The 26,962-nt window shown below is 44.3% G+C and overlaps 1 protein-coding gene across 1 annotated transcript in view; it reads left to right on the forward strand.

Annotated features, from left to right (window-relative positions):
* The window catches only part of NDST4 (N-deacetylase and N-sulfotransferase 4), a 1,173,706-nt gene that overhangs the window by 908,357 nt on the left and 238,387 nt on the right, over positions 1-26,962 (forward strand). The window contains exon 7 of the mRNA XM_069234161.1: positions 15,897-16,079. Coding sequence (XP_069090262.1) covers positions 15,897-16,079 — 183 coding nt within the window. The remainder of the gene's footprint in view (positions 1-15,896; positions 16,080-26,962) is intronic.

Below are 26,962 nucleotides of genomic sequence, written 5' to 3' on the forward strand. Positions count from 1 at the left end.
GGTTCTCTTGCGTAGGTTGAGAATAAGTCTGGCAGCTGCATTCTGGACTGTTTGGAATAACTGCAAGAGTTCGGTTGAGGTGCCTACAGAGAGTGCATTACCACAATCTAGTCAGCTGGTGGTGAGGGCCTGTGTCACTGTCTTCTGTGTGTCAAGGGGATCCATTTGAAGATCTTGTGGTGCATGCGGAGTGTGTGGAAACAGGTTGAGTAGTTGGTGTTGAACAGTCATCTCATGGAGAGTTCACTTTTGTTAGAAATGTGATCTCTAGTTAGAAATCGGTTTACACCCTGTCCAAGTACCCTCATACTAGTCAGGATAAGGGAGATACCCAGCTCAGATAACGCCTGCTTTCCTTCCTTGGTAGCTTGGCACGAGCAGTCAGGCTTATCTCAGAAGCAACGTGTAATGCATTTGCACATAACACACAGTAATGCAGTGAAAACACTACAAAAGGATACCACACCAGTTTTAGAAAAATAGCCATTATTTATCTGTGTAAAACAAGACCAAAACGATAAAACTCCAACATACAGTAATAAAGATATGAATTTTGCATGAATTAACTTAAAAATACAGTTCCTTGGAGTCGATAGCTCTATTTGGGGCTATCATGGCATTGTGAACAACAAATCCAACAGTTCAGGCCGGCCGCAGTGTCGCAGGCCAGCTACGGTGTCAGGAAGAACCACAAACAGTACCTCGTAAATACAGGGCTTTGTGATTATTGCGATGAGATCCTGAGTGCAGCGTCACTGGAATTGGTTCTGGAGGTCGGTGAGGGGGTCATCCGGACCTTGAAGTCACATGTGTTGCAAATCGAACTCCCGGCTGATGATGAAGTCAGGAGAGCTGGCATGGACGGCATCAGGGCTGCGATGCAAGTGGGAAAATGCGACGTGAGGTGCCCACAGGTCATGGTATAGGCAGCGGTTCGGTGATGGCGTCCTTCAACGTCGGTGGGACCAGGGCTGAAGTGTGAAGCAAGGGGTGTGGCGTGTGGTGTCTCCAGGTCATGGTGCAGGCAGGAGGATCATTGTTGCTGAAGCGCTGTCATCTGTAGGCCCAAGGCGGTGGTGCAGCGCAGGTTGGGCTCTGTGTGGCGCCCGTGGGTCGTGGTGCAGACAGTAGCGTCTGTTGACGACACTGGAGTCGACGGTGCTGCTGTAGGTGGACCGGGGCTGCGATGCGGGATGGGACGGTGCTTTGTGTGCCTCATGAGCAGTGTCCACAGGCTACGGTGCAGGCAGCATTGTCGGTATCACCATGGAGCGTCATCATCGGGGATGCCAAGGCTGCGGTTTGAGCAAGGTGATGCGGAGCCCGTGGCCTACAGGTCACGATGCAAGCAGCGGCTCGGTGATGGCGCCAGGTGGCGGCGTCAGTGAGACCAGGGTTGTGGTGCAACGTGGGTCACAGTTCTGTGTGGTCTCGTGGGTCACAGTGCAGTCTGTGGCGTCGTTGGCGGCGTTGAGGTGTTTTTTCTTCTGTTGCACACCAAAACACACAGTTCACAGTGCTGCAGACAGATGAAGCTGAAGTCTTTGATATCCCTGGGACTTCCAACTTGAGGCTAGCTCTACTCCAAGCCCTTGGAGAAACCTCACAAGCAGGATAAACAGCAAAGTCCACATGAGGGGCAAGATTCCTCCTCCAGCGTGTCAGTTCTTCTCCTTGGCAGAGGTTCCTCTTGATCCAGAAGTGTTTTAAAAATCTGGGGTTTTGGGTCCACTACTTATACCCAGTTCTGCCTTTGAAGTAGGCAAACTTCAAAGGAAATTCTCTGTTGTTGAACAGCTCCTGTCTTGCCCAGGCCTGGCCCCAGACACACACCAGGGGGTCAGAGACTGCATTGTGTGAGGGCAGACACAGCCCTTTCAGGTGTAAGTGACCACTCCTCCCACCACTCTAGCCCAGGTGGCCCATTAGGACATGCAGGCTACACCCCGCTCCCCTTGTGTCACTGTCTAGTGGAGATTCACAAACAGCCCAACTGTCAGTCTCACCCAGACGTGGAATACATAAGCAGGCAGAGGCACAGAATGGTTTAGGCAAGAAAATGCCCACTTTCTAAAATGGCAGTTTCAAACTGACAATCTAAAAAACAACTTTACCAAAAAGCGTATTTTTAAATTGTGAGTTGAGAAACCCCAAACTCCACATCTGGCTCTGCTCCCAATGGGAAAGCGTCACTTAAAAGCTATTTAAAGCGAGTCCCGATGTTAACCTATGAGAGGGATAGGCCTTGCAATAGTGAAAAACAAATTTGGCAGTATTTCACTATCAGTACATGTAAAACACACCAGTACATGTCATACCTTCTAAATACACTGCACCCTGCCCATGGGGCTACCTAGGGCCTACGGCCTAACTTAGGGGTGACTTACATGTAGTAAAAGGGAAGGTTTGGGCCTGGCAAATTGATACACTTACCAGGTCGAATTGGCAGTTTAAAACTGCACACACTGACACTGCAATGGCAGTTTTGAGACATGTTCACAGGGCTACTCATGTGGGTTGCACAATTAGTGCTGCAGGCGCTCTAGTAGCATTTGATTTACCTGGCCCTGAGGAGGTCGATTTGTCACATTGAAGTAAGAAGGCTAACACATGGTGCAACTTTCCCTTGAAACTCATAGAAATAACCACAAAGGTAGGAGCCAACATTATTAAAAGTGAATTGGGGATAGGTCTTCCTTTGGTAGGGACATAGGATATATTTTAGGAAAGCTCACTTTTAAAAATCAGAAATCTACTCAACTTCAGAGACACGTGAGATCCATGCAACGAGATAATGCACTTTATCGATGTCTAATGCAGAATCCATTATGGTATTGAAACATAGTTATAATTAGAGCATATAGTAGAGGTCATTGAAAGATGAGGTTCAACTTGTTCAGCCAACACGTTTGCCCTACTTGATGGCTCACCCAGCGTTCAGGTCACCTGGAGGAGATAAAGAATTTGAAATTAATATGAAACTAAGACTTGAACTAAGAATTATAAAGCAACAGACTTCCAGACTACCTCTCCATGGTATGTGCTGGAAATTTTTACAAGAGACAAAATTTGTATCTCATGATTGTGGGATGGTGGTCTTGCACATTGTTTCATACTGATCTTCTATGTTCTTGAATGCATATGATCACTGGATTTACATTTGTGTTCCATATAACAATTAGGATTTTTTTTATCATTTAATGTACTATAAATAGGTATCAACTGCAAATGGGAATGGTGGCATCACAATAATGATAAAAATACACTTTGACATGCTTATAGGGGCATCTTAAGAAATGCAAAGTGCATTTTAGAGCTAAACCTAGAGCTTTGTTAGTCTAGACAACTCATGGCCTCAGTTTTACTGTTGTAGATCCCAGTGCAGACCACACCTGTGCACCCACTCATTGTGCTGTCTGTAGCACATGTGCTACAAACAATGCAGCCAGAAAATATGGAGCAGGAGTTCATCTGCCACTCATTGTTTCCATTCACAAGCAGTGATAGAAGTGCCGTGAAACCCCCCCAGAGTATGTGTGCAGTCAGACACTGCACATTTCCTCATGAATGATGGTGTAGGAAGCTACCTCATATATTCTAACAGTGCCAATCTGACTGCAAGTTTAGTGTTACTGCATGGGCACTACCTGACTTTCTTTGCAGGAGGGACCAAGGAGCATACTCCACCAGAGTGAACACCAAGCGATTTCCTCCCCTCATGGAGTGGATACAAAGGAGTCCCTGGGTTCCTCCATATTCCTTCCCAAAAGGTGTTCTGAGAGGGTGCAATAATTCTGTGGCACCCTTAAAGGTCTGTCTGCTGGTGCAGTAATTTGATATTTCTGCACAGATAAAGACATTCTGCCATTTTCATGGGGTTTCATATCCAGTGATGTAACGGAATTCCCACTGTGCATTGCATGGGTCTCTTATTTAGTAACAAACAACAGCCAGAAAAGCAGACACAGGAACAAATACCTAATGCCCCCTTGTACACTATTGCCAATATGGTCCCTGACCCCTTTCGGTCCCAATCACAAAAAAATATACTTGGTAGTCAAAATGTTATGAATCATTAACATTCTCCAACTTGCAACGATTTCTCATTTTGTTAAACGTGAAAATGTAGCAAATTGTACATTTCCACCCCATCTCTTTCTCCTATGCACTCATTCATGAAGATTGTCTATTGGGTGGACAATACACATATGTAAGGGCAGTGGATTTGTTCACTTGCTACTCGTGGATATAGGCTTTCTTCTACATCCTTGTGAAATGTGAGGGAGTTCCCTTCCCCTCCCATCCTCAGAAACACACATTCTTGTGTTTTTTGTTTGACTAGTTTTACCTCTATTTTAAAGACAGGAAACCCCATGCAAAATTTACATGAGTACATGCACACTTTGTGGGTGCATATTGTACTGCCACCCACCTTCTGATCACATCCTGTTTTCTGCCTTGAGTTATGTGCCTACTACTAAAGAAAGTCTACCTTTCTTGCAAATTCTACACAGCACCCAGTTACATCAGCTTCTTTAGATTTATACTCCATGTGACTTGAACTGAATAACACCTGAACCTACAATATACATTTCAGAGACTCAGGCCCACATATACTAACATTTGTGTGAATTTAAAGTGGTGGATTGTGTGAACAGCAAAAAAATGCCCTGCTCTTTACTGTATATTGGATGCCAATTGTTAGAAATTGGATGTCTAGTTGGCAGAGGTTTGTACCCAGTCCAAGTAGGGACCACAATCGTAGTCAGGGTAAGTCACAACACAATCTAAATTATCCTGTGCCCTCCATCTGGTAGCTTGGCACAGAGCAGGCAGACTTAACTTAGAAGGCAATGTGTAAAGTATTTGTGCAATACCTTATAGAGTAGCACAATGAAAACACCACAAAAAGTACTCCACACCAGTTTAGAAAAATAGATAATACTTATCTGAATAAAACAAGACCAAAAAGACAAAGTCCAATATACACAGGTCAAGGTATCACTTTATAGAAGTTTAAGCAGGCCTTAATCCAGAGGAATCAATGAATGTATCTCTTTAGCACAAAGTACCTAGAATGCATAAAAAACAAAGATGATGCGGGCCACAAGGGAGGTGAGAAGCTACAAAAGCAAAGTGATGCGTTTGTTCCTTACTGTGCAGGAGGGGTGATGCGTCAATTCTTTCCTCGCAGGTGAGATGATGCATCGATTTCCGGACACAAAGTCTAGGTTTCTTACTGCGGAGAGTGGTTGATAGCAAATTGACATCCAGGGACGATACATGGAAAATCCAGATGTGCTGCGATGATGAAACTGCAGTGAAACAGGCGCTGTGTGAATTCTGACCCCTACTTCTTTCTTTGGCACCTCCCTGAAGGCAAAGAAAAGGCATGGCAAGAGGGCATCCCACTTACACCTCTTGGACTCAGGTAGGCCTGTAATTATGCCCTTCAAGGTCTTGTTGAACCTCTCAACTACACCATTGGGTTGGGGGTGATAGGGTGTGGTAAACTTATAAGTTACACCACACTCATCCCACATGGACTTCATGTTTGCAGACATGAAGTAAGTGCCTCGGTCAAACACTATCTCTTTGGAAAAAACCCCAATGAGTAAAGATCCAGATCCCCATCAGAGTTCTGGTCATCACAGCTGCAGTCACCATCCTCAGAGGGATAGCCTCTGGGTAGAGTGTGGCATGGTCCACTAAGACCATGATAACCTGTTGCCTATGTTTGTCTTGGGGACCAATGGACCAATGATGTTGATGCCCACCCTTTCAAAGAGGGTGCCAACAACTGGGAGTGGGATCAGAGGAGCTTTCATCTTTTTCCCTGACTTCACGCAGGCCTGGCAGGTGAGACAGGACCTGCATACCGTATCTGAGGCTGTCTTCATTTGGGCCAATAAAACTGGGCGGCAAGCCTATAGAAGGTCTTGTCTTGTCCTAAATGTCCTGCCAGGGATATTTCATGAGCCAAACACAGTAAGAAGGCCCGGTAACACTGGGGGACCTCCAGCACATGGTCTGCTCCATTACCCGGCAAGCTCAGATAGGTCACCTATGGCAGCAATGTCCTCCCCAGTTGGCTCAGGGGCCTCCTCCTCAGGGACCCCATCAACCTCAACCATGGGAACTTCAGGGACCTGTTTCCTGTGCCACATGCCCCTCTCCTTGGCAGCTATCTTGGCCATTGTTCCAGGCTGCAGACAGCCTTGACTCCCTTCCTGGGAAGCCATGAATCGTGTGGTCATAGGCGATCCTATCATCGCCAAGTGAGACCTGAGATGTACCTCCCTCCAGGTAGTGTGCTCTAGGTCATTGCCTAACAGACAATCTACAGGCATAGCAAGGCTCACAGCAACCTTCAGAGTACCGGAGACCCCCACACTCAAAGGGAATGAGAAGCCCAGATAGATAGCTCTCATGATTATCAGCAACTATGACTTTGTGGAATGTTTCGTTAGGACCTCCTCTGCTGACACCAGCTGACACTTGACAATTGTCATGCTGGCTCCTGTGTCACTCAGAGTCTTCACCCATTGCCCAATAATGGTGACCCACCATCTAGACTTGGAAGTTTTGACAGACATGTGGACTTTTGGCACCATATTTATATCCCCCAGGGACACTAGAGTTACCCCTGTCTGCTCCCCAAATCTAGCTGGGACTACTTTCTCCCGAGAGCTACACTGGCCAACCCAGGTGTCTGACCACCATTGGGAAGTTGTGCCCTCTTGGGGAATTTGAAGTCACCCCTAGAGTGACCATACAATACCCAGAGATGTGGTGTCAAGTTATGTGGTGGGAGATGACATTGACAAATGGTTGGATGCCTATGAAGTTGCACTAAGGGCTTATGGGGTTCCTGAAGAGCAATGGGGAGCAGGGTTTTGGAAACATGTTCCATTAATTGGGAGGGACACACTCTTCTTACATTAGAAAAGAAGGGCCAGAACACATACCCTCTCATGAAAGCCATTTTACTTGCCAAGTTTGGACTGACTCCTGAAAAGTATGGCAAGAAATTCAGGGCCAGTACCAAACTTTCCACACAAACTTGGGTAGACCTTTTAGATTTTTCTAGTAAGGCACTGAATGGATGGATACGGAGCAGCAAAGTAAATGATTTCACAGGGTTGTATAATTTGATTCTGAGAGAGCATGTGCTCAGTATTTGTTTTACAGAGTTGAGCCAGCACTTGGTAGACAGTAAGCTGACTGATCCCAGGAAGCTTGCTTAGGAGGCGGACATCTGGGTTAGCACCAGAGTGGCCAAACAGGTATCTGGGAGGAACACCCACAAAGGTGGTCAGGGTCCTCAACAGAAGAAAGAGGGGTGGTATTTAAGAATAAGGAGTTCTCAAAAGGCCCCCAAAATAGTTCCCAAGGGAATAGTTGTAACCAGTCCCAGTCTGATTCCAAAAGGAAAGGGTTCATTGGCCATAAGAGAGGGAGGTTTGTACCCCAATGCATTGAGTGCACTAAGTTTGGTCACTCTAAGGGCGACTTCGAGTGTCCTAAGAGGGCACAGCCCCCCACTGGAGGGCAGACACTTGGGTTGGCTAGTGTAGCACTTGGGGAGGAGGTAGTCACAGTTAGTTTTTGGGAACAGATAGAGGTAACCCTAGTGTCCCTGGGGATGCAGAGATGGTACCAAAAGCCCACATGCCTGCCAATATTTCCAAGTATAGGCAGTGAGTCATTATCAATGGGCAAGGGGTGGAGGCTCTGCATGACACATGAGCCAGCATGACCACTGTCAGGGGTCAGCTGGTGTCAGCAGAGCAGGTCCTCCCTAATACATTCCACCAAGTCGAGGTCACAGACAATCGTGAGAGCCACCTACCGGTGGCTCTGGTTCCTTTTGAGTGTGTGGTGGGGGGGACACTGGTACTCTGAAAGTATCTGTGAGTCCTGCCATGCCTGTAGATTGTCTGTTAGGCAACGACCTTGAGCACACTACCTGGAAGGAGGTAGAGCTAAGGTCTCACTTGGAAATGTTGGTATTGCCTGAGTCGGTCTGCATGACCACACTGTCCATGGCTGGCTGGGAGTGAAGTCAAGGGCATCTGGAGCCTGGAAAAATGGCACAGACAGCTGCCAAGGAGAGGGGCAAGGGGCGCGGGAAACCGGTCTCAGAAATGTCCCCAGTGGTTGATGGAGCTGTCCAGGAGGAAGCCCCTGAGCCAACTGGGGAAGACATTGCTACCCTGGGTGACCAACCTGAGCTTGCTGGCCGGCAAAGTTGAGGATGGGCCTACCAGGGAGGAATTCTGCAAGGCGCAGAAAAAGTTTCCCACTCTTGTGGGCTTGAGGCAATGGGCCTCAGCCCAAGCAGCAGCTGAAGCCTCTGGTGATCAAATGATCTATTGGTAGAATGATCTCCTCTACAGTGAGCCTAATGTTCCGGAGGCTGGGGCAGCACGTGTGCTGGTGGTCCCCCAGTGTTTACTGGGCCTTCCTACTGGGTCTGCCTCACGACATTCCCCTGGCAGGATATTTGGGGAAAGACAAGACCTTTGCCAGGCTTGTCACTCACTTCTATTGGCCCCGGATGAGGACAAACTCAGATGCTTTCTGTAGGTCCTGTCCTACCTGCCAGGCTAGTGGGAAGACAGGGAAAATGCTAAGAGCCCCCCAGTCCCAATTCCTGTCATTGGCACCCCCTTTGAAAGTGTGGGCATCGACATTGTTGGTCCTTTAGATCCCAGAACTGCCCTAGACAACAGGTTTATCCTGGTTTTGGTGGACCATGCCACCTGCCACCCAGAGCAAATCCCTCTTATGACGGTGACTGCACCAGTGGTGACCAGACCTCTGATGGGGATATTTACTTGTGTGGGATTCCCAAAGGAGATTATGTCTGATAGTGGCACATGTATTCCTTGTGGGATTCGTGTGGTGTACCCTACAAGTTCACTACACCCTATCACTTCAAACAAATGGTCTTGTGTAGAGATTCAACAAGACCTTGAAAGGCATGATCACAGGCTTCCCTGAGGCCCTGAGGCATAAGTGGGATGTCCTCTTACCATGCCTTCTCTTTGCTTACAGAGAGGTACCCCAGAAGTGGATAGGGTTCAGTCCCTTTAAGCTTCTCTATGGGTACCCTGTCAGGGGACCCTTAAGCATTGTTATGGAGGGGAGGGAGAAAGCTCCCAAGGCACCCCCTCAGGATGTGGTCAGCTACATGCTGGCCCTCCGCAACCAGATGCACCGCTTCTGGAAGACAGCCAAAAGTAACCTTGATGCCAATAAAGAGGTAATGAAATGTTGGTATGACCAGAAGACCACCCTGGTGGGGTTTCAACCTGGAAACAAAGCGTGGGAAATGGAAGCAGTAGAGCCTAAGACTCTCCAGGACCGCTGGTCTGGCCCATTTGAAGTCAAGGAGCGGAAAGGGGAGGCCACTTACTTAGTGGACCACCAATCCCCTAGGAACGCCCTAAGGGTGCTCCATGTCAACCGACTGAAGCCTCATTTTGAGAGGATGGATGTCAACATGCTTCTGATGACAGATGAGGGTGTGGAGGAGGAGAGTGAACCTCTCACCGACCTCCTGTCTGCCACGGAAAGTGATGGTTCAGTGGAGGGTGTTAATCTCTCTGACTCCCTGAGTCTGCACCAGCATGGGGACTGCTACCAGTACTCCTCTCTGTTTTCCCTCACCTTTGGACTCACACACCTGTGTGTCCACGATATTGACATGGGAAACAGTCCCCTTGCAAAGAACAACATTTGTAGGTTGTCAGACAGGGTGAAGACCAGCAACAAGGAGGAAGTTGCCAAGATGCTGGCTATGGAGGGGATTGAGAAGTCCAGTAGTCCCTGGGCCAGCCCTGTGGTGCTGATACCCATGGTTGCCACACCAGGTGCCAAGCCAGAACTGAGGTTCTGCGTGAAATACCGGGGTCTCAACTCGGTCACACAGACTGATGCTCACCCCATCACGAGCTGATAAGCTTGTAGACAAGCTAAGCGCTGCCAAATTCCTCAATACTTTTGATCTCACATCAGGGTACTGGTAGATCACTTTGATTGAGGCGGCTAAAGAGAGATCAGCTTTTTCAACTCCTGAGGGACATTACCAGTTCTGGGTAATACCCTTTGGACTGAAAAATGCCCGCTACTTTCCAATGGCTGGTTAACGGGGTCCTGGCTGGTAGGGATTGCTGTCTACCGTTCCAGCTGGGAGAAACACCTGCTCCACCTCCAATAGGTGCTCCAGGCCCTGCAACAGGCAGGACTGACAGTCAAGGCCAATAAGTGCTAGATTGGGCAGGATTCCGTGGTGTACTTGGGACACCTGGTAGTTGGTGGCAAGATGCAGCCACTCCAGGCCAACATTGGGACAATCACGGCCTGGCAACCACCTAGAACCCAGACAGAGTAGAGGGCCTTCTTGGGCCTCACTGAGTATTACTGAGAAATTCGTTAAGGGTTATGCACCATGGTGGCCCCCTTAACAGAACTAATTTCCATGAAACAATCTAGGTTGGTGAATTGGACAGAGGCTTGTCAGAAAGCCTTTGACTCTCTGAAGGAAGCCATGTGCATGGCATCTATGCTCAGGGCCCCTGACTACTCCAAGGAGTTTATTGTGCAGACAGACGCTTTAGAGCATGGCATAGGACGGGTTCTAACACAGCTAAGTGAGGAGGGCCTAAACCAACAAGTATCCTTTATTAGCAGAAGGCTATTACCACGAGAACAGAGGTGGAGTGCCATAGAAAGAGAAGCATTTTCTGGGGTCTAAGCACTAAGGAAGCTGAGGCCTTACTTGTTTGGGACTCACTTCCTGCTTCAGACCGACCACAGGCCCAAGATTGCTCATGCAGATGAGGGGTGAAAATCCTAAACTCTTGAGGTGGTCCATTCCCCTACAGGGGATGGACTTTACTGTGGAGCATACCCGGCGACTGACCATGCCAATGCTGATGGTCTCTCCAGAAACTTCCGCCTTAGCGATGACAGCTAGCAAGTGGTTGGGTAGCTCTCTCTACTTTCAGCTGGGGGGAACACATGTTAGGCCTGACAACTTTAGGGTAGTCATCCCCCAACTTGTTGCCTGCCTCCTTCTACTTTTCTGACACTGTCTTTGCTGGTTTTAGGACTCTGCACACTTTACCATTGCTACCCAGTGCTGAAGTGCATATGCTCTCTCCCTTAAACATGGTAACATTGATTATTTCCCAATTGGCATATTTGATTTACTTGTAAGTCCCTAGTACAGTGTACTACATATGCCCTGTAAATTAAATGCTACTAGTGGGCCTGCAGCACTGGTTGTGCCACCCACATAAGTAGCCTCTTAACCATGTCTCAGGCCTACCATTGCAATGCCTGTGTGTGCAGTTTCACTGCCACTTCGGCTTGGCATTTAAAAGTACTTGCCAAGCCTTAAACTCCCCTGTTTCTACATAGGAGTCAGCCCTAAGGTAAGCCCTACGCAACCCATAGGGCAGGGTGCTATATAGGTAAAAGGCAGGGCATGTACATGTGTGTTTTATATGTCCTGGTAGTGTAAAATTCCTTAATTTGTTTTCCACTACTGTGAGGCCTGCTCTTTTCATAGGCTAGCATTAGGGCTACCCTCACATAATGTTTGAGTAGTAGGTTCTGATCTCAAAGGGTAACCAGGTCATATTTAGTATGACCAGAATGGTGCTAGAAAATCCTGCTTACTGGTGATGTTGGATTTAATATTACTATTTTAGAAATGCCACTTTTAGAAAGTGAGCATTTTTATTCACTTAAAATCCATCTGTGCCTTACAGTCTGCCTCCAATCCAAGTCTGGCTGGGCTGGTTGAGAACTCCCTTGTGCATTTCACCCAGACAACCACAAACACAGCATACTCAGTCACATTTGCACTCATCTGCATACTGAATGGGTCTTCCTGGGCTGGGAGGGTGGAGGGCCTGACAATTACATTTCAAAGGACAGGGGCCTGCCCACACACAATGGATTGCCAAACCCCCTACTGGGACCCTGGCAGACAGGATTGTACTGAAAGGGGACTTTGTGCACTTCAGACCCACTCTTTGAAGTCTCCCCCACTTTAAAGGCATCTTTGGGTATATAAAATGGGTCTCTGACCCCACCAACTCAGACACTTCTGGACCTGAACCAGCAAACTGTCAAGAGGAACTGCCTGGCTGCCCAGAGGACTCATCTGGATAGCTTGGCTGTGAAGTACTGCTGCCCTGCTGTTGCCCTGGTGCCCTGTTGCCCTCTGACTTTGCTGAGAAGGACTCTCCAAGGGTTTGGATTGAGCTTGCCTCCTCTTTCTTGAAGTCTGAGGGACAAAAAAGACTTCACTTTTTGAGGAAATTCCTTGTGCCCCAAAAATCAACGCACAGCCTGCCAGAGACTATGCACAGCCATCTTGCACAGAGAAAATCACCATACAGCCGAACTGGAGCAACGCAGCCCGACTTCACGAGTGAAGAATCGACGCAGCGCCTGCCTTGCAACAGAAAATTTGATGCATCGCCATACCAGATCGACACAACACCTGTGACTTCGTCCAGCACACTCAGGATTTCCCCTCATCGTCCCTGGGCATCAAAAGACTCCTGAATCACAGTGAGGAACCAAGCTTGAGCTCCGGAAATCGATGCAAAGCCCCTTGCAACGTGGAAAGAAACAGCGCTTCATCTGTGCCGCACCAGAAAATGCAACGCACACCCTATTTTTCCACATATCTCCTCCTCTGCAGTGTCCATGTGTGATCATTTTGACGCAAAACAGGTACTTTGTGCTAACAAGAGACAACTGTCGATTTATAAGATTTAAGACTATTTTTAATCTTGCAAAACTGATATTTCGAATTGTGCTTATCGAATCTTTATTGTTTTGACCTTACTTTCACCAGATAAATACCTTATATTTTTCTAAACCTGTTTGGTGAATTTTTGTGGGCTTTTCACTGTGTTACTGTATGATTTATTGCACAAATACTTTACACATTGCCTGACTGCTCAGTGCCGAGCTACCAGAGGGTGGGCACAGGATAATTTGGATTGTGTGTGACTTACCCTGACTAGGATTGTGATCCCTATTTGGACAAAGGTGAATACCTCTGCCAACTAGAGACCCTAGTTCTAACACCCTTAAAGATCACTTGTGAAGTGAAGGCAAAGTCCTTCCAGCAGTCAGGGAGCAGCAGGCAGAAAGGCAACTAGCAGAAGAGCAGTCCTACCAGAAAAGCAATCCAGTTGAATCCTTTGGGCAGCACTGCAGTCCTTCTGACAGAGTCCAGTTGTATCTCATTTTTAGGGGGTCTTAGACCCGTTATATATATACATATATATATATATATATATATATATATATATATAAATATATATATATATATATATATTGAGGAGAGTAATTTTGAAATGCACCAGGTCCCTTTTCAATCCAGCCCTGTCTGCCAGGAGATCTGTTGGGGGTTATTAGTCCTTTGCGTGGGATCAGGCCACTAGCCATTGAAGTGTGAGAGCCTCTCCACCCTTCCTACCCATGAAGACCCATCAGTATGCAGATGAATGCAGTTGCAGCTGATTGTGTGGAATGCACAAGGGGAGCTGTCAACCAGCATAGACTAGACATGGATTGGAGACAGTTTGTATGACACAGGGAGCAGTAAGTGCAGAGAAATGCCTACTTTCTAAAAGAAGCATTTCTAAAATAATAATGTTAAATCTAACTTTACCAGTAGCCCAGATTTATCACTATCATTCCAACCATACCAAACATGATAATGCCACTGTTTTCAGATCCGAAATTACCACTTAAAAGTATCTACGGTATTTCCAGTGCTGACCTATGAAAGGAGCTGGCTTCATAATAGTGAAAATTACATTGGCAGTTTTTCTATACCAGGACATGTAAAACTTACAAGCAAATGTCCTGCTGTTTACTTACATAGCACACTGCCCTTTGAGCTATCTAGGTGACTTATACGTAATAAAAGGGGAGTTTATGGCTTGGCAAGTAGTTCTAAATACTAGGTCGAAGTGTCAGCGAAACTCCACACACAGGCCTTGCAATGGCAGGCCTGAGACATGGTTAAAGGGGTACTTATGAGGGTGGCACAATCAGTGCTGCAGGCCCACTAGTAGCATTTAATATACATGACCTGGGTACAGATGGTGCACATTACTAGAGACCTATAGCCAAATTAAATATTCCAATTGGGTAGGAGCCGATGTTACCATGTTTTGGGAAGAGACCACAAGCACTTGAGCACTGATTAGCAGTGGTAAAGTGTGCAGAGTCCTAAAACCAGAAAAAACAAGATCAAAAAAATTGAGAGATGCAGTCAAAAAGTTGGGGAAAGACCAATGATGTTGTTAGTCATGCATGCACTAAAATCACATTGTGCAGTACTAAACACCATTTTGTGTTGTAGCACAGTGCAAAGTCGAGGAAGTTGGGTTTTCTGTGAGATTTGTACTCGAAAAACGCACTCCAGTACAAATCTTTAAGCAACCAGTACCTAAAGTAAAATCAAAAAATATGTATATGTTTGCATAACTTTTTTGCGTTATTTATGGAAACCACTTCATTTAATTTTCCTCATTGATTGTGCCCGTTTTCATTTGGCAGTAAGATGCCACGCAAAGCCACATTCCTTACTATGCATGGCTAATTGATCTTTCTTTTCTTGCATTCCGATGTTGGCTCTGCTCCCATCCCTTTGTGCCCACTTTGCCTAGATCATCAGGGGTTTTGTGCTAACCAGAACAAAGCTGTTACAGTGCTCATTCCCCATAAAGACAGATCTACTAACTTTTCACGATTTTTCTTTGCATGACACACTAGCATGGAACAAAAGCAGGCGCTAAAGCTGAGTGAAAGGGAAATCATGTGATTTTTTTAGTTATGTTTTGCAAAATTATCCAAATGTTGCCATTTAACCACAGGCGGCTACTTCATTTGTACAGATTGTCTCCGAGTACAAATCTCATGCAAGAGAATTCTCCCTCTCCTTTGCACTGTGGTGTAAAGCCAAGTTACATATAGCACTGTGCAAATGAGAATTTTTTTGAGCAAGTGCTACTGATATTAACTATCACTTTTAATGTGAAAAAATACTATGCAATCAACTGTCTAGATATATAGGGGTATGTTTTTAAGAGCCTTGCTCTGCAGTTGCGTCAATTTTAGTAGTGCAGAGGTGGCGCAAACCTCTGACCCATATCTATGAGGCCAAGCAAAGCCTCTTTGCATGGCTTTCAATGGCCCCATACGATAGCCTGTAAACCTTAGCATGCTCTAGAACCTTATACCTTCACAGGGGAGGCCCAAAAAGGAGAAATATCTTAGGGCCATATGTACGAACCCATTTTCCCATAGACACAAAATGGGCAAAACTGCTTGCTACATCTGGCCCTTAGTTACTCCTCATTTCTTTTCTTTTTCTCTTTCTATGTGTGCTGCATTCAGCACACATAGAAAGAGAAAAAAAGCTTTCCAGCGTTGTTTTTGTGCAGGAAGATGCCACTTCCAGCACAAAAACAATCCTGGCTACCACGCAGACACCTGGTGGAAGGGTGCCTGCGTTGGCACTAGGCTGCCGAAACGGTGAAATCGCAGGGGGAAAGGACGGGACAGTGCTATGTGCTATAGATACAGCACATTCCTACCCTTTCACTTTCATGCAGGGCAGCCCAGCAGGCCACCTTGCTGTGCTGACGTGCGCCAAATCCCCTTAGACTTGAGACATTGTATGGTTCTTCAATCCACGGCGTAGTTGTGGAAAGACCAATAAAGTGCGCCATACCTTGTTATTTTTTGCACCATCAGAGGTTGACTTGTTATTTGATGTCTGTCTCTCTCAACTCTTGTGTATTGGTTTGACATTCCCAATTTTGACCTTTTCCAACTTTTCGTTTCAGATCAGTATTTTCATGACCCATTTGTCCAACTACGGAAACGACCGTCTGGGCCTCTACACCTTCGTTAACCTGGCAAACTTTGTTCAGAGTTGGACCAACCTGAGGCTACACACCCTGCCACCGGTGCAGCTGGCGCACAAGTACTTCGAGCTCTTCCCGGAACAGAGGGACCCCGTGTGGCAGGTAAGACAAGACAGTGGAGAGAGGATATATCGGCCGCCCACCGGGTGGAGTCACACTGAGATACACAAAAGGAAAATCTCGTTATCATAACTCGGGGAGGCCACAACCTTACGATAGCACTGACACACGGCAGCTTGCAGGTCAGCGGTGCCGGTGATAGATTTTCTCAGATCTCGAGCCTCTGTGATTGAATTGTGTTGGTGCGGGTATTGAACACCCGTGGTTCCGTGCTGCGGGGATACAATCATCACACTTGGCCGACAATGTGTTCGCGATGGGGTTTGTTGTACACTTTTCAAATGTTAGTTTTCCAGTCGCCTGCAAGTCTTTTTTTGTCAAATTCAAATATATTAAGTAATGTATTAATTGACTGATTTAGACCTCAACAGAGGTCAACAATCCATAAAACCATAAATGTCATAGCAAAGAGAAAACAGTAAAAGACATGACCAGCAATAAAGATCCCTTCAATTAGTACAAAGATATAAACGTCTCTCTACAGCTCTCTCTGTTAACATAAACTATATTTCACATTTGTGTTTTGGAATGAACCTTGTTGGTAGTGGTGCTTTTGGGGAAAGGTTTTATTTACTAGTATGCATTAAGTATCAGCTCACCTGTTTTCTGCGGTTCAATGTCTTTAATAAGGCTTCTGAGTGAGTCCCTTCGTGCATCACACTAATATCAGTACACACAGTCATTCCCAAAAGAGTTTATCTTTCAGGTGCCTTTATATAGCTGTGATTGAAACTTTAAAATTAGGCCCAGCAGCCCTGATTACTTTTAGGTTACCTTAATGAGTGTTTAGGTGCATTCGTGACAATCTCCTAAAGCCACAGATAACACAGAAGTTTTGCGTATGATTCGTGGCAGGGGATGTTAGTATCATTCATCACTCTGAAAGTCTAGCTAATGCAGTATTAACCCATTGCAGTCCCTTTGTCTCTAGTCAGTGTACGATGTGAATAGAGCACAGGCCATATTCATCAAGGTACATATACATATTTACTCATGTGTACATTTACTTCAACACCCAGGTAGAATCGTCTGCTTCTTTGCCATTCACTGTTTCTTAATGGAGAATTTCACCCAAGTGTAAACATACATGTTTGGCGTGGAGCCCACAACAACAGAATTTAAGAATGTAAAGTTACTACTAGTAACTTTCCACTTGTTGCCAGAGATCTCCCATCACTCAGGTGGAGAGTTCTCCATGGGAAACATGGAAAAGTATAGTGTATATTAATAAGGTCTATAATTCATATGTGTGTGTCTGTGCGTTATTGTATAATATAAATATAAGCTATTTTTCAATAATTGGTGCTAACCTGTAAAAATATTTTACATGATAATAACTCAACAAGGTACATGTGCATTAAATATTATTGTACTTTATATTTATTATTTACATTAAAGCTATTCATTTTTACATAGTTCTTTAAAAAATACTCATCCCCACTAACAGTTTTATTTCATTTAGCATTCATTAAACTTGGTTAAAGGTTCAACATTTCATTGATTTAAAAAGTCCCCCAAACATCAAATTAGTTTAATTAATTGACCATTAGTTCCAATGGACTATTCATTTGTTTCCATTGTTTTCTATGAGAGTGTGTTGCATTCAGTTACAGAGTTTAGCACACATGTATAGGCACACATTCACAAAGCTATGCAAAAAAACGGGACAGGCCAGATATAAAAATCAGTGTAAAGTCTTTAGTCCTTCTTTTATGTCTGACCTGTTCCGGTTTTTGCCCCTCAAAATCTGGACACCCTACCATGTGTAGTGCTTGACTTGCTCCAAGTCTAGACTGGAGTATGCTTCAACCTGTTTTGTCAAAACTTGGGCCTTACTAGAACAAGAACTGTATTTTGTGGATTGAATTATCTTACTCTTTCATGGGTGTGCATTTTGTTCTAACACATACTTGCAAATCCTTCCTAAGATTTTCCCTAAACCCCTCCGATTTAGTTGTAATTATTTCCTATTTTCCCACCAAGGTCCCTGGTCTTTCCTACATTTACTACATATTCCTTTTTCTTCCATCAACCCCACTCATCCATTGATCTATTGATCAATTGATGAATCCATCTGTGGATGCATGCATCCATCCCTACTCCCTCCCACTTCCAAATATTTACCTGTTCATCCATCATTCCACACCTGTGCTTTTATGCATTCATCCGGCTACAAACTCTCACATAATCTTCCCCTGCCAACATACCCATTCAGACATGCACACCTCGACATTAATGAATTCATGCACCACCATGATGGCTTCATCTTTGTATCCATGCCCTTCTAGGCATTCACTCCTCAGTCTGCCCACACCCCTGCGTGTATTTGCCACCCAATTAGAATCATTCCTGAATCATCCATACAATGCATGCATCCATCCATCCATCGTCCATTCATCTATGCAAGGCAGACGCTATTCATCTATTCAGTCAGGACTGGGAACAACTACCTCTTCTCTTTCTGGACCACCCCAACACTGCCCTAATGTAGGAAAGAGTTGAAGATTCACCTCTTTAAAGAACACTGCATCAGAATGCATTCATCAGCCATAACCCAGCTCCCACTCGTATTACTCATTGACTTTATGGTTGTCTTAGACCATGACAGTGCTCCATTGCCTTTTGGGTAGTTTCAGGCTATAGCAATAGTATATACATACACACCTACAGCCTAACCCAGCTTACACTCCTATTACTCATTGACACTGTATGGTTGTCATTGGCCATGGCAATGCTCCACTGCCTTTGACTAGCCTTAGGCTATAAATATAAATATCTACATAGATTCACTCAGACTGATCCAGATTTCCATCCTCCCATAGCAACATACCCATTCACAAATCTGTTCAGCTGTGCCTGTGCAATGATATTCACGTATCCCTCCATCAATGTAATCCATGCAACTTCCATTCATCTACACCCATATATCCATGCATTCATCCATCTATACACTTGCACTCCGTGTGTGCACAATGATGCTGAATACAGTCTGGCACCCTTACCAGTCCCTTGCTTTCTCACAATACAACAGCAAACATTCCACACATATGGTGCACCACTTACAGATAATAACACCAGTAGGTTTTCATAAATTTGTTTTGAACATAATGAGGCTTGGGCAAGGTCCTGGGTGACGAGCTCATATAATTCAGTTTAGCAACTGAGTTGTTCTTTAAACTATTGGACTACTTTTGTTTTTCTTTCACAGTCTCACAGTATGGTCTCAGCTCAGTATGAAGATGTTTCCCACTGCAGGTATTGCACTAGTGACAATGTCATAATATTCTAGTGACAATGTTTAAGAAATCTACCTGCCCCTGAACCTCTTCCCAGTGTGTTCTTTTTTGTAGTGCATTTTATGACCCCTGGTGAGGTCATCTCTTTTTTTCTAAAAGAAAAGTTCTCTCACATGAACCTCGCGCAATTAAACTAGATAAACTGAACAGAGATCAACTCTAAATAAACTATTTCCATAGAATTCTTTAATTTGCATCTAGGACTTAAAGTTTTTGCGTTTGTGGCATTTTACAGTGTCCAGGCAAGATATGATTTTAAGCTTTCCTGCAACTCTTCTTGCCTTCCATAAGCAGACGCAATTTTGAAGACCCATCTTTTTACTTTCTCTATAAAGCTAAAAAGTAATTTTGATGCATCTACATTTTATTTTGTCATTGTTGGGCAACTGTATCCAGGGACCCACCACTTTTTACCACCTTATCAGTTAAATTTTTCCAGAAGTTTAAAACTTCACAGGCCCTGGGAATATCTAGTTCTTTTACTAGGGACTTACTAGTAAATCAAATGTGCCAGTCATGGAAAAGCAAATTACACACACATTTTACACAGGAAGCACCTGCACTTTAGCACTGTTCAGCAGTGGTAAAGTGCCCAGGGTACCAAAAACAGCAAAAACAGAGTCCAGCACACAGTCAAAACATGGGAAGCAGAGGCAAAAAAGACAGGGGAGGCCACGCCAAGGATGCCAGGTCTAACAGTCATTATGTTTTGATGGAGCCCAGTATCAACTATATTCAACTCTTCCTCCAGCAGACAAAGTAGGTCCTACAACTTTAAGCTCTAACCTGTGGGTTACGGTCTGTGCTGCATCCTCCGAGAGTGGTGGGATGTGCTGGTCCTGCAAAGGTGATGTGGATTCACCTACACATTCACTGCAGTGGCCAGATGTGGACACACAAAATGGAGGAAAGGAAATGGAAGGAGAAAGAGAAATTAAAATCACCTCAAGATGACTTCTGACAGGGATGGATAATTCTCTTTTGAGGTTGTCTATGTGAGCTTAGCCCTAAGTGGAATCTCATACATCTTCGTTCCTCGAGAAAGGAAAATCCATTTTGAGTATATACTCTAAATCAAGTCTGTAAACATTCATATATTTTACTGATGAGGTTGCCGCTTCTCTGCTCCTCTGCTGCATGCAGGCACAGGCTCCCAGCCTGCCTTGTTGCCAATCCTGACGATTGGCTGGGAGCGCCCAGCCAGGGCGCTCCCAGGCAGACTGGGAGCCTGTGCAGGCTCTCTCCAGCCCAGCAATTGTGATGCTAGGCTGGAAAGATCCCTGGGCACATGTGTGTTTGGCCGGACCGAGACAACCGGCCAAACACACATGCGCTCTGAGGGGAGTGCAGAGTGTACTCCCCTCTGCTCATCACCCCCAATGCCCCACCCCTTTCACAAGGAAGGGATAATAAACAGCGTTTATTATCCCTTTTATTATCCCTTCCTTGTGAAAGGACTTGCAGCGGATGGAGGAGCTGCCCATGGTGGCATAACATTAGCATGGCAGCCTCTGCTCCAGTGGGAGCCCTTAGCACAGTACACTGTGGATGGGTGCCTGAGAGCTCCTGACTGGGTCAGGGAGGGACCCTCAATGTACCTTGCAGTGGGCCCGCTTCAGTTTTGTTATCCAGCTGGTCCTCTGACACAAGTAATAAGGTGGACAGGTTATCTGCCATGTGTGGTATGGAGAAACCCATGTCCCAAACTCTAAATCGGGCGCAAAATGTCCACTTCTGTGAAGATTCCCCTGCTCCCACTTTCCAAATCGGGAACTCAGAAACAGATCTGCATGCAATATGCAAATGAATGCAGGTAAGTTTAAAAATGTTTTGTTGTGTTTAGAACCTTTCCTCACTGCCTTGTTTTAAAATTGTGACCTTTGATCAGTACCACACACCAAGCATAGATTTAAGTTTTCTGTGTTCTCTTTCCGTCCTTCCTCATGTTGAATGTCCAATCTGTTTCTATATGGACAGTACCAATAGCATTATTAACTAGGTTTCCCCCAAAAAACACTTAAATTGAGAGGCACAGCTCCAATTGAGTGCATGCATCAAAACGCCAGAGGTTAAAAACACATTTGCATCTTCAGTTTACCTGACATTTTATGAATTTTCCATTTACATCATATGAGCCTGAGCAAACAATCCAGCCAAGATTTTACAGGAGTATTTATGTTAGGTAGACTTGACCTTGCATTAATGAGTCACAAAAGTGCAGTGTGAAGAACTACTGTGAGCTGGCCTTTCAGAATGAAAGATCCTGACTGAGTTTTTCATTAAAATGTCATTTAATAATCATAAATTTGGAATTTCTATTCAATTATATCCAGATTCCAATTTGTGTTGCTACAGTCACACAGTAGTCATTTGTTTCTCAGGGGGTGGTCTCTTTCTACTTGTCTTTTACTTGTAATTAGTCTGCAGGGGATATGCTTTAAATGGTAAGTGTTATAGTGAACTTTATGAAAATAACTTAAACGAAGTTGCCAACGACCACTGAGTACTTTTTACAAGCCATCTGTAAGAAATCGAGCATTTCACTTCACAAAATAAAATATAGGACAGGAACAATACCAGAGGCAGATGGGAAACCATTCACTAAAAGTACAAACTTAATAAATAACAATATAATTACGATTTATTGATAACACTAAATATTTCATTTATGAAGTGTTTGCATAGCATAGCTATTGATATGAAACATATTTATTATAACCATTAAATAATCAAGGTTTAACCGCGCCAGCGGTGCCGGTGAATGCAAGAATGAAAAAAATTGCAAGTAGTAAAATCAGGTCATGATTTAATTGATGTCTTCATCGAAATCAATATAAAAATCATCCGAATGTATTACCTAACTGCTTAATGATGAAAACAGGAGAACATGCAACAAAAATGCATCTAACCATTTTATGGGGCCATAGAGGCATTTAATAATCATCATCATTTGGAGCTCTATGAAGTCCATGAGAGAAGAGGTGTATAATTTCTTCAGAGTGTCCTTTTGGTCTTTTCTACTGGAACCACAACAAATATGGTGGCCAGAACTCACGTGTCAGTTTAGCTCAGTGGAGAGGTTATTGTAGGCCCTTGAAAAAATTTCAGTTCCGGTAGCATGAGTTGGTGCTAATTGCACGGAAAAAGTTCTAAAACCTCAGATCACCTAAACTGGAGCCTTCAATAAAGAATGTGTGAGTTGCAGAAAAAGCTCCCAGTGTGAGAAGACATTTTGGATAGACAAACCTGGAATTCTGATTGATTTAAATGGTGGGTTTCATCTGATGTAAGCAGAGGGCACTTCACATTTGTGGGTCGTGAGTGTTTACTAAAAAGTTTCCACATCCTAAAATCAATTTCTGGGCGAAAGTTATCAAGGTTGAGAAATTATTCTTTGCCAAGAGTCTGAGCAAACTTTGAGACCCTCAGGAAAAATATAATTTTCTTTCCGGTGATTCTATTCAATGGTGTCTCTCTATACTTTAAAGCAGGCACTGGGTGCAGAAACTAACGTTTTCCAAACTGGCCAAACTGGATTGCTATTTCAGACACCAGCATTGCATAGAAGAGGGTTGAATCAATTTTATTCTTTGAAGTCCATTTAATGGGACTTAGGTTGTTCCTAGACATTGCAACAAAATGACACAGTCTATCTGAACTTCAGAAAAGTAATTTTTCCATGGATTTAAATAAAGCAGCTGGACTTGCTAATCTACCAGCTGTGCTGTAATGTGAAATGGTGGGCTGCTCATTGGTACTAGCTTTTTGTGGCTGACACATTCTTTTCTCAAACCCATAAAAAACCTAACGTGAAACCTGTATAAGAAGTACGATGTAAATTTGATTTTTAATTAGAAATAGATACGCCTGATTGATATCATTGCTAAGGATTGCTTGAAAATAGCTTTGCAACCTTTGAATGCATGGAATCTTGAGTAAATTGTGATTTCTTCTGAAACAAGGTTTTTGTCGCTAGGGGTTCTCTGCTTAGTTTCTTTTTTTTCCGTTTGGCCCTTAGAGCAGAAGTCAGTGGAGCAAAGTGAATTTGATTATATTGTTTCATTGATGTTCACACAGTTTAATTTTTGATAGATAGAGTGCAACTCTGGAATGGAATAAGATGGATTATTTAAATATTTCTCTCAGCCTTTTTCCCTGCTACGCTTCCTGCATATGTCCAATTAGGCACAGGTGGCATTGGAAATACAGGCCAGGTTACCAAAGGTATTCCTGTGCACAGCGGACTAAAGCAAGGTTCTCTGTTGGTTCCAGTTTCGTTTAGTTCATATCTGGCTATTTTGAGAACCAAATTAAAAGATAATGTTTTATCTTTCCCCAAAATAGGGTGTGTTCAGGTGATCTGTCTATCATATGCCGATAATCTGGTCATACTGGCCCATAAACCAATTGGTTTTCAGAGAAAGGTTTTGGCATTGCGTGAGTATTATGTTAACAACTGGCTCAACATAGACATTCATAAACTGACAGTACTTATACTTAACAAGATTACAGTAAGTTTTCTTGTTGGCTCACAGGAAAACAGGAAAACACACAGGAAGTGTACAGTCCGACGAACATATAGGTGTAACCTCCAGTTTATTGAATCAGGCTCAGTACTTTAATTAGATTTTTGTTCAGGGTCAGATATCTTTAGAAGGCGTTATAGAGCTTAGTTGTGAAAATGGGGGGTTATGATTCATTAGCTTTGGATCCATTTAAAGTTTACATCTGAGGGATTGTAATTTCCAAGTAGATGCGGGTTTTGAAATCCCTTAGGACCAAATTTCAAACCATTGAAGCTCAGTTGCGTAACATGCAGCTGCAATACGACTTGTCATGCGACACAACTTCACTTGCTAGACTAGACAGATTGCTGGTTTAGTTTCAAGAGGCCGCCAACCATGAAGGCTCAAACTTAGACAAGCATGCATGAGCCCATGTATAAAGAGAGGGTGAAAGACTCAATAGAATACTTGCTTTGCTCCTGCAGGGTACACAGCCCAAGAAGGTGTTGCCTGCATTGCGCTCATGAGAGAATGTATCTGTGACAGGCATGGAAACAATTCTCCACAAATCATATACCTATTACAGAGACCTCCAAACTGTCCCTCTCAAGTGATCAAATAGACACCTTCCTAACTGATGACACGCTGACACGGGTGACGGGCAGCACATAGGAATTCTTGTTGACACCAATCACACTATTCAAAATACTATAGGCTGTAGATGCTTTTCCCAGCTGTGAAGTGCCTGGGTTTCATGTTCTAACAAGAGAGTTTCATAAGAAATTCAAGAAACGTCTTGTCACATGGCTGCTGGAGTAATGCCAGGTGGCCTTTGACTCTAGTTTCCTCCCACCAACCACAAGAGGTGGTCTGATCTCCATTATCTTAAAACCTAGAAAGGTTCCTAATGATGCTGGCTTTTAAATGCTCTCTATATTGAAAATGGGCACTAAGATACTGGCATGAATATTTGCTAATAGACTGAACCTTTCAATGGACAAACCTGTCCTACTGGACCAACCCAGTTTTATTCCTGGTAGGGACACCTCAAATACTTGAGGACATTGTCCGCAATCATGCACCATTTAAAGCCAGAGACTCAGGCGATCTTAGTGTTTTTGGATGCAAAAAAGTCTTTGATTTGCCTGGGGTGGCCTTCCCTGTTTGCTGTCCTTCATCGGATGGCCCTAAGTCACTATTTTATTAACCTGACGCAATTACTGTATATCAATCAATCAAACAAATTTCTTAAGCGCACTACTCACCCAGCAGGGTCTCAAGGCGGGGGGGGGGGTTACTGCTTGAAAAGCCATGTTTTGAGGTGCTTTCTGAAGGTTAGGAAGTTAGGATCAATAGCAAAAGTCAGGGTCAATGGCTATATTGTGTCAGAGTTTGCTGTTAGTAGGGGCACACATCAGGCTTTTCCACTCTCACTGGTGCTATTTGCCATAGCTGTGGAGCCTGTCACCACTTTATTATGGGAAACGCACATACAAAGAGGTTTGACATTTCCCACACAGGGAATGCTGACAATATTCTCCAATTCCTTAGGAATCTGGAAGTCATTCTGACTCGATTATCTGTGACATCATCCTCTTCAGCTTTTATGCCATACTGCACATAAATTGGGGGAAATCCAAAACTTTTCCCCTTATGGATGTCACACAGCCATTCTATTTGGGCTTCCCTCTAGTGTGGAGAACTGACTCAGTTTGCTATCTTGCTACACTTCTATCTAGGATAACTGGTTCAATCCTTTGGGTCAATAACGGCTATGTGCTGGGTAACTCAAGGCATCGGTCAAGCACTGGATAACCCCACCTCTGTCCTTTCTGGGCAGAGTAGCACTAGTGAAGATAGTGGTCATCCATAAACTACTATATCTCTTTAGAAACATTTGCATTCCTCTGGGTAGAAAACTATTTTCCCAAATCCAGACACTAATACCCAGACATATATGAGGTGGTAGGATACTGCATGGGAGCTGGGAAAGACTTACTAGAGCTTGTGGATGGGCCAGCTTCACTGTACCTAACCCCAAACTATGCTACCTTGCATCATAGGCACATTACGCTGTTTATTGGATTAGCACAAATTGCACAGCCCCTTATCTTCTGATTGAGATAAATCAGCTGTAGATGAGCCGGCTTGCCATGGTTTTAGTTACCTCATTAACACGACCCAATAAATACATTGAAACCATACGTTGCACAATTTCAGTAATGTGTTTGCTGGCAGATTTCACCCAACCTACTCAGCACCCATGCCTGTCTTTGACAATTCATCCCTATCTCTATCCTTAGATGGAGCTGCATGTTCCACATTACTGTGCCCTGATGTTCCCCTAGTTGGTCAGTTTTTTTGGGACAGTCTCTTTCTTACACTAGAGCAATTCCAGGCTTGGGTGACCTTACTGATTTTCCCCATGAGCCAAGGGAATTCTCCCCTCTTTCACAGACCTACCGCTCAACCACTACTAGAAAATGGGATTCTCAGTTGCACCCACTCTCCATTATTGACCCTAGGGGACAATGGGATTCTGATTATGGTGTATCCATTTTCCCAGAGGTATGGATACATTGCTGTGAACAGATAAAACAAATATCCATTAGCCAAAGACACATAATTACACACTTTATTTTCATTAACTGGGTTTTTACATTCCACAGTGCTTAGGCCAAATTAACTCCACACGGGCCCCAATATGCTGACAATGTTCTACTGACTCTGCAGATTTTCTCCATTAGGACTGGGCCAGTCCCCTAATATATTCCTTCTGTTCTGAAGTCACTGATATGATTGGTGAAATCATTGGCTTTTGGTTTCTGTTTGTACCGCTTCCCATGATCCTAGGCTATGGTGCTGATATTCCCTGCCCTAGGAGAAAACTAGTGGTCTTACTGTTGGTGATTGCCCAGCATCACATTACCCAAGCTTGACTATAGAGTCCCTTCGCTAAACATCAGGACTGGTCAAAAGATGTTACATTTTTTGCTTCCTCAGGACCAACTCCGGCCCCCATTCTGACGGCAGTGCCTCCTTCTGATTAGCAGTGGACCAGACT

This window comes from Pleurodeles waltl, chromosome 1_2 (genome assembly GCF_031143425.1).
Source record: "Pleurodeles waltl isolate 20211129_DDA chromosome 1_2, aPleWal1.hap1.20221129, whole genome shotgun sequence".
Classification (NCBI taxonomy): domain Eukaryota; kingdom Metazoa; phylum Chordata; class Amphibia; order Caudata; family Salamandridae; genus Pleurodeles; species Pleurodeles waltl.